The following is an 8,859-nucleotide window of genomic DNA, read 5'->3' on the forward strand; positions in this document are numbered from 1 at the left end:
GTGAGGAGAGAGACACGAGATAAAGTCACGTCTCACTTGGAGGCACAGGAGCCTTGTTGAATTTCGTGCGGGTGTCAGTTTTTATCGTGTGTATGCTGAGAGTGGAATAAAAATCAATTCCATTCAGTTACTTTTCATGAACTATGTATCAATATGGGTTGGACAAGTGTATTCAAGTATTATTAGTCAGTCTGGGATTACATTTTCCAAAACAAACATGGACATTGGGGTGGGTCGTCCTAATTTGTCATGTTCCGTGGCTGATTTACAGTACAAACATTATTTTTGTTGATTACAAACGATGTTAGTCCGCACGGTTCAACAGTTAGCCAGCTGTTGATTTGCTGATTTAACCGAGCTATTACAAAATGCGCCAGCCACTGAATTATGGTACATTCAGGCCATGCTGTTGTCATTTTTATTCCCTGGAAATGATGTGTTTCAAAATACAAATCCTAAATTGGACTGCATTTGTATTTTTCTTGAACAGACTATTGGCATCCAAAAATGAGCATATATCTTGATTGTGGCAAGTGTGTCCAATGAAAAGGGTGGAATAACAGTTTTCTCAGCAAATCTTTAAAATGATCCCAAAAGTTTTCTCAATGGTCTGACAGTTGTCATTTTCATCATTGTGTTGCCTGGAAACTGTATCCATTTGTTGTGCCCCTCCAGAAATAGCTGATAAAATCTACAACCTGTTTAATGGCTACACTAGTGGGAAGGAGCAGCAAACAGCTTATAACACTCTGATGGACCTTGGTGCTCCAGCGTTGCATCGAGTTCTCTACCACTACAACCAGCGATATGAGAGCTTTGGAGAATTTACCTGGAGGTGTGAGGATGAGCTTGGACCCAGGTAAAATCAGGGAGTATTCCTGCAACAGAAGCAAATCTCCATATTAACACCCAATGCAAAAAAAAAATAGAGCGTAAAAAGGGAAGTCATGCTGTAACTGAATTATCTTTATTCAGCAGTTTTAGGATTTTACTTGTATTATTTTCATTATAAAATAAAGTTTTTCACCAAGTTGCTCAATAGCATTCCAGAGGCTGAAAAAGTTGCCTGAGGAAAAGAGCCAAGGTGTGTCGCTGCCCAACTTTACAAACCAGGGGAAATGTGCAGAGTTGTGGGAGGTAAAGAGTGAGAAAGTCGACGAACCACACAGTGAAGCTATAAAGAGTAGTGGAGGCCAGATTTGACATCTGCATTAAGAACAGGGAGCGGGTGGAGTACATTAACATTTATAAAGGTGGAAACATGCACTGGAAATGAGAGATTAGCCAAAGTAAAACAGATTATATGGGCATGAATGAGAGGAGTGTGGGGGTGAAGTATGAAGAGACAGGAGGAAGAGATAGTGAGAGGCGAGGACGGACGGATTTCTTCTTTGTCGGTTCACTGCTTCTGTTTCGTACCCCAAGTCATGTCATGTTTATTTTGTACCAGGTTTATTCCTAGTTTTATTTTGTTGCTTTACGTTCTGTTGTACTTTTTCTTCCCAAAATGTTTCTATTTTTATTCATCCATGCTTCTTCATTTCCTTTTTTTATGAATATTTTCTGAGCTGTTCCCCAATCTTGCCTCCCTGATTCCTGTTTGTGACATTGAGGGATTATGATGAGTTTACGGTAGAAGAAAAAAAAAGGAATTCCAGATTATGATGGGGAAAGACAGAAAACTTGGATTTCGGTTTTGGCGTTGTATCTATAACGATTATCTTTTTATTATGTTTGATCAGAATTATGACTCAGATGCTTTCCACAGATGCTCATGGCACATTGGTCCGAGAAACACAGTAGTGGGAACCACACATTTTCCAAGTTTTAAAAAAAAAAAAAAATGTTGATGTGCAAAAACATGACATAAAATAAGATTTTACAGGTTTGTAGCTGAGTTTGTAAAAAAGTTGTTCAATAGTGGACTGTTTGAAGTGGTCATATTATTTCTTGTGCGTGTCTCAGCTCTCTTTCATCATCTCTCAAATTCCAATATAAAAGTACTCATGCATACATAGACAAAAAGCCCGGCTAAAAAAAAATTCCCGAGCTTCCTTGTCACAAACAATAAGGACTAATCAAAATTGATTTTCATTACGTCATCAGATCACTGATAATAAGAACCCATGTGGGGGTCTCTGACTCAGTATCAACTCGTATGAGCCAAGTATGCAATACTGGGAAATAAATGAATGATCAAATATGGCTTCATCTTCAACAGCAGATATTTGGACATGTTTTTAGAATCATATCGACTCACAATGACGAGACTGTTTGGCTTTCATTGAGGGACATTTTTGTTCCTTTTGATGCTTGATGTTTTAACTAAAGCCATAAACTCACCAAAGGTCTGTCCATCCAAGTCTTGACATTTTTTCTCCCGGGGGCCAGACCTTGTCATCACTATGAACGTACCCATTATTTAAGGCACACCACTTGGCTGCTTCCTCCGAAATTCAAGATGCTTTGGCAAATACGAAAGAATAGCTTTTTTTTCCCTCCTCACTCTTTTTGTCTATCTCCACAGTTGGACCTCTTTTCCCTCCATGTTCTTTTTGTTTTTGATGACAGATTCTAATCAGAGTAGTGCCTGCAATATTTAGTATTATTATGATTGGACCTCCTCTCAGGACATTTTCATTGCAGTAGACAATAATATTTTACAGACAAGAAAACGACAAGTTCAGGAAAAGGGTCTTTTCAAATTGTTTGTAAACGGTGGCTAGGTGAATGAAATTTCTTCACGCATATCAGATTATGGATCAAAATTCATTATCAGCTTCCGGGAATAACGGAAACATGCATACTGACATCACAAACATGCAAACGGCTCAGTCTTCTGCATTAATGTGAATACCACGTTGTTGTTTTTTTTGGTGTTATTGGTTCCAACAGGAAAGCTGGTCTGATCCTCTCGCAGTTAAATGAACTTTCCCCATGGTGTAAAGGCCTCCTCCAGGAGCCCAAGATTGGCCTTCGTCGGATGTCTCTCAAGTTCCTTTCCTGTCGCTACACTGACACCAAGACCTTTGAAATGAACTGGGCAGGTATGGGCCAGGACGTACACAAAGCATGTGATGAGCAAATGCTCACTGTCATGTATAATGACTATGGTGAGCCCAAGGAAATCTAAATGTACAGTGGTGTTCAGAATAGTAGTAGTGTTATGTGACTAAAAAGATTCAACCAAGTTTTGAGTCTATATTTTAAAGTTACATGGGAAACAAGGTATACAAAGGGGCAAAAAATGATTGCCTGTTCATCTACATACAATTTTTGTCTTGGGCCGCATCATAGTCATAAGTTTCCCTCAGAGGACCTGTTCAAATATTTTACAAAGGTGAATGCTAATAAAAATAGCATTCAATATCTTTAGTTTTTTAAAAGTGAATACAATTTATGATTTTAGTAATAACACAAAGTCAATGCAAAATTTCTCTCATGGGCCACATAAAATGATGTGGCGGGCCGTATCTGGCCCCAGGCCCTTGAATTTAACACCCATGATCTACAATGATCTCCAATGCTTTAAAATGGAAAAAAAAAAAAAAGATGCATGGAAGGAAATGGAAAACACTACTATATATACTACTAATATTCTGAACACAACTGTATATAACCCACCCTTGCTTTTTGTCAGATCAAAAAAAATTTGACAGTTTTACATTTAAGTGTGCACACTTAAAACATCAGAGCAAGCTTGTTTAGTTGATGTCTTTCCAACTCTTCTGTGGCAGTTGATCAGAAACAAATCAAAGGTCAAATTATAGTTACTAAGCATCTTTGTAATAATGTCATTTCACCAACTGAAGCCTTGCAACTTTATTGTTCGTCACTGTGTTTTGTTTTGTTTGTGATATATATGAAAAGATGTTTTACATGTGCTGATGCACTTTTTAACGTCAGCTACTGTATAGGTTTAAAGATAAATATTGTATGCTATAAGGGTGTACAACGAAACAAAAACGTTATTGAAACAGAAGTGTGAAACAAAAAAGTTACCTTTAACGTAGCCTTGCATCATTTAGTTGTTTTGAATTAAGGAAGTTCTATGAACAAATCAGTTCTTAAAGCAAATATATGTATTTTTGAATATTTCACTCACACTTTTATTTTTAGATTAGTTGGAGTGTTAACAAATTATATAGCAAAAATAAATGGTGGTTTTCTGTAGGTCAGACGTGATGGGATTTTTATTTAATATCCCTTGTCAAATTTTTTTTTTTTAAATCTTTGATTTCTTTTTATTGTTTGTAAAATGATTTGGGTTGGAAATGCCCAGGATGCTTATTTTCAAGTTAGTCAAATGTAAATAAGCTTTGCTCTCACTGGATAGCTGTTCTCCTTAATTTGAAGATGGAAAACAGCTTTTAATTTTTAATTTCTTCTACCTAATAAACCATAAAAAAAAAAAAAATGGCGTAACGAACAACTAAGAAGCAGGGTGCGACAGAAAAATTACATGGATGTAAACAAAAAGAGGGCCTCAGCTATTTAGACTCAGTCAGCTCCCATTTACTTGAATGCACAAGACATTCCATTTCTCGCCCGCATTTTATTTTGGTGACAGTAATTGCAAGCTTCGCTATTTCCTCCAAAGGTGCTTTCTAAATTATAAACTGTGAAGTATTGTTATAGAACATAATCTACTGTGCTTATTGTATGCTCTAATTGTATAGCTTGAAGGCAACCGGCTGTGTCTCACTTGCTCATAACCCGAAAATGTATTTTAAGCATGTGAGAACAAACATTAGATTTTGATAGCTGGGGACTTTTAAATCATTTCGATGTTTTTCATTCGGAGTTTTTTCTTCAGTCCACTTTCAAACTGTGATTTTGAAGAAAATTTCTCAATGAAATGTTGTTAAACTTGTGTATTATTTGCAATTTTGTTTCTAAATATAAATTTGTAATCTGAAAGCAGGTCCCATCTTTCACACGGGGAGAAAATAAATGGAGTGCCATAATCTTGAATTTAGAATAAAAGAAAAATAAATTGGAGTGCATTCATTCTATAATTGAGAAATCACTGTTATCATAAATGTAACTTTGAGGAGAAAGAGATATGGAGTGAGGTTGAGATGAATGAGGAGGGCAGGACACAGCTGAAATAAAACACTTCACAAATGTTTATTTGTAATTATAACTTCATACCGACATTTGTAACCTACTGCTATCATTTGCATACACATATAATTTAAAGATCAGTCCATTTTGATATACAATTTGTCTGCACTGCTACAAAACATAAGAAAGCCAGTGAAAAGTTGGAGCTATAAATTTACTGGAACAAAATTTCCAGCAGGGTCCATGCCAAAGTGTCAACAATTAATATTAATTGGCGGTCTGATAGTTGTTGGCCATACGGTGGTAAATAAAGTCAACAGATTTTAGACAGCCACCATCTCAATAATACCCTGTTTCATTTTAATCCTGCAAAAATGAAACAACCTTTGCTCTCATCAGAGACTGTATTTGAAATTAACCTTGTTGAATATAGGATTTCAAAAGAATCATAACATAGCACTAAAAATTGAGTACCTTGGTTGATTTTACAGGAGATTCTGCTTGTCATTTGTAGCTACGGGTATAATACACAAGGCATGAAATGGCAAATTTAATGTGGTGAGGAAAAAAAAATCTGTTACTAGCTTGAACAATGTACAATACATAGCATTCAAGTAGAATTTTAGAGTCAAATTGCTGAATGTACAATTTATGGTTGCTACTTTTGAATGAGGTTGTAACAGAAATTACTGTCATACCTACAATATGTGTCTGAAAGTATGTTTTATGTTCCTGTGGTTAAAACTGAAACTCATTACTTTCAATGTAGAAACACTAATGGTTTATTACCTTCTTTCTTATTGATCTTTGATTATTTTTGTGCAAACTTTGATTATATTTAGGGAGACTGTCCGAGTACTTTATATTTTTTTTATCTTACTGAAGTGGCCTGAAGGTAAGTGTCAAATAAAGGTATAGGTGTTATTAATTTCTAATAAATTTCTGAATACTAAAATGAATGCTAGATATTTGTGGAGGAGGCAGAGTGTTTTACACATGCATTATTACATTGTACCAACGTAGTGTTTTTCCTCTGTATATGCATACGTACACAAGTGTTTTAAAAAATATTGTGCGCTTCACAAGATAGCTTGTATTATCCTATTTGCTGTGTAGCTCAGTCTTTGCAGTACTAATGTGAAAAGCAGACCTGTTTATTTCTTTCTGAATATACTCTAATAGGCTATTGTGAGACATTGTACTAAACTCAGGAATTGCCTGATTAAAGGATTTTGCAACATTGTGTTGCTAAAAAGGGATTATGACAACTGATTGAGAGACACAAAAAAAAACAAATCAAGACACTTGACCAACTCGTACCTGCATGATTCTGTCTTTAAATGTGTCTGTCATCAAGTTAACATTACTTTTTTTTTTCTTGAAGAATAAAGACATGAAATGTGGCTATAGGAATGTTATTTGTTCCCACTTCAAAATTAATTGATGAGATTAGACCAATTTCAGTGATCAAGTGCAACTGATGAAGCAGCTTCATTTACTTGTGTGCGTGTGTGAAGATATGTATTAAATTCACGCAAACAATTCAGTTACACTAAAAAAGAGTTTAAGAAGGTGACAATACCGCAGTTGTGTGCTTTTGGGAAATATTAAAGTAAAGCATTTTGAAATATTGGGTTCAGTTTCACTTTAAGCATCTGTTGAACTGCTAAATAAAGGGGAAATTGTAGTGAATATGGTATAGGACTTTTTTTTTTGGGAAGCATTTAACAATATTTAGACATAGAGAACAAAAGTCAAACCACTGAAAAAGATAAATATAGTTTCAATTTATTCAATAAGGTGTATAGAGTATTGTAGAATACTGAACATGGTTACACTTATCTGCAAGTTTGGATTAACTATTTGGATACATGATTTCAGTTTTTGTACGTTTCTTGCATGGATACAACAGTGTTGGGTGTTTCACTTCGATATCTTATGTAGAACTGTACGGTTCATTTTTCTAACTCCAATAGATAATCCACAATGTTTAAGAGCAGTTCTTTTCACATTGTTTGTTTAATGCTCAACTTTACAGTTCCATTTGTACAGTAATAAAAGCTTGCGAAAACAATTTGTCGATATTAATTTCGTGGAAATGCAAAACTAATTACGGTTACCATCGATGATTTCAACATATCAGCTAGTAAATACGTATTCGAGACATGTCTTGATTTAGTCAATACACATTTGTCTTAACAAAGCCATTTACATTTCTAAGGTTAATAGTCATTAATACAAGTCCTAGGATGAGCTAAAACCATTCTGACCATTGCTGATAGTTTGATGATACATAGTAGCAGCAGAAAATGTTTCATTTTGAGTTCCCATCATTTCATAACACATAATACATTCTATTTCTGTAATCTCTTTTTATTTACCTATTGACGGCAATGGCAAAGGTGCTTAACCACTTTCATTGACCCTTTTGAAAAGACATCTTTGCCTTCAAAACGTGTACAAAGTACATGATAAGGTAATATTTGAGCTTGTTGTGTATATTATCTACAGCTTGACTTATGTTACACCACTTGACTTGCTTGCACTCATCTATTTTATGGGATTCCTCCTCCCCCTTGTGGGTCCTTGCCTTTGCTCTTATTTTCCCTGGCATCCGGATCACGGCATGTGCACTCATCTTGATTGCAGTCTGCTCCAAACTGAATGACCTGTTAGAAAATAAGTATCATTATTGGAAACACCTCCAATAGTCTACATTTTTGGTGTTGATATTTGAAAATCAGCTAAACAGCTCTGTACACATCATTTTCCCTCATTCAGTAAATATATTGCCATCGTCAGACTACCCGAATGTAGCCCTAGCGGATTTTTATTGTCTCATCATTGATTGGATTGCAAGCAAGAAACATCATACTGCCCCTCTCCACCTTCCAGAAACAGATTCATTGTCTTCTTTTTTTGTTGCCTTTTCGAAGCAGAAAACAAAACGCTCATGTACATAATGCCTTCATCAACAAGACTTTGACATTTGTTTGGCCCACGTCCCCAACGGACCTCCACCAATAGACTCAATCTATATGGAAGCACTTAATGACTGAAGGTGGTCTGGTGAGTGATGGACTTGAAGTGTGACAACTCACCCCGGCCAAGACACAGAATGATATTTATCTGGTAGCCATAAGGCACATCTCCGTAATTATCGCAACTCAAAGTTGGCGATGGCTCAGTCAACAACCTTACAGGTAAGTAACTAACACTGATTTTCGTGCGAGCTGTATTTCTATAAAGTGTAAAAACCGTCATGCAAATCACGTCTCATGTTTTATTTTAGATGACGACGAGAGAAACCGTCTGACTGGTTCAGACGAGGAATGCCCCTGATTTTTGGTAGGTGATCATTTATATTATAGGAGAATGTTTGCATTCTTCACTGTTAGGTTTGTAATGTCATATTTACACAAAGTTCCAATATGTTAAACAAAATTATCATAATCGTTTATGTGCTTCTTTTTTTCCCAAATGATTAAACAGAATTGAAAATGGAATCGGAATCGGAAAAATCTTATCAATTCACATCCCAAGTCAAAACACTATTCTGTTTGGAGCCCTTTATATATCAGATATTCACCGTTGTTTGTTGAGTTACAGTTTATATTGATTGGGCCAGGACATTTACCGTATTGGCCCGAATATAAGGTGACCTGGATTATAAGTCGACCCAGACTCAAGTTTGAAAAAAGCCTTTGTCTAGACCCTGAATGTAAGACGACCTCCCCTTTTTAAGTTTTATTTCAATGAAAAAGACCTCGTCTTATATTCGGGCCAATACGG

At 35.8% G+C, this 8,859-nt stretch overlaps 2 protein-coding genes across 10 annotated transcripts in view; one reads left to right on the plus strand and one right to left on the minus strand.

Moving 5' to 3' along the window:
• astn1 (astrotactin 1) overlaps positions 1-6,470 on the plus strand; it is a 125,550-nt gene extending 119,080 nt beyond the window's left edge. For all 9 annotated transcript variants that reach the window (XM_049747505.1, XM_049747507.1, XM_049747508.1 and 6 more), the window contains 2 exons: positions 676-859; positions 2,896-6,470. In XM_049747505.1, coding sequence (XP_049603462.1) covers positions 676-859; positions 2,896-3,133 — 422 coding nt within the window. In that variant the 3' untranslated portion in view covers positions 3,134-6,470. The remainder of the gene's footprint in view (positions 1-675; positions 860-2,895) is intronic.
• A 360-nt stretch (positions 6,471-6,830) lies between these two features.
• The window catches only part of pappa2 (pappalysin 2), a 28,865-nt gene continuing 26,836 nt past the window's right edge, over positions 6,831-8,859 (minus strand). Inside the window, exon 27 of the mRNA XM_049747504.2 lies at positions 6,831-7,736. Coding sequence (XP_049603461.1) covers positions 7,623-7,736 — 114 coding nt within the window. The 3' untranslated portion in view covers positions 6,831-7,622. The remainder of the gene's footprint in view (positions 7,737-8,859) is intronic.

Source organism: Syngnathus scovelli, chromosome 17 (genome assembly GCF_024217435.2).
Source record: "Syngnathus scovelli strain Florida chromosome 17, RoL_Ssco_1.2, whole genome shotgun sequence".
In the NCBI taxonomy this organism is placed as follows: Eukaryota; Metazoa; Chordata; class Actinopteri; order Syngnathiformes; family Syngnathidae; genus Syngnathus; species Syngnathus scovelli.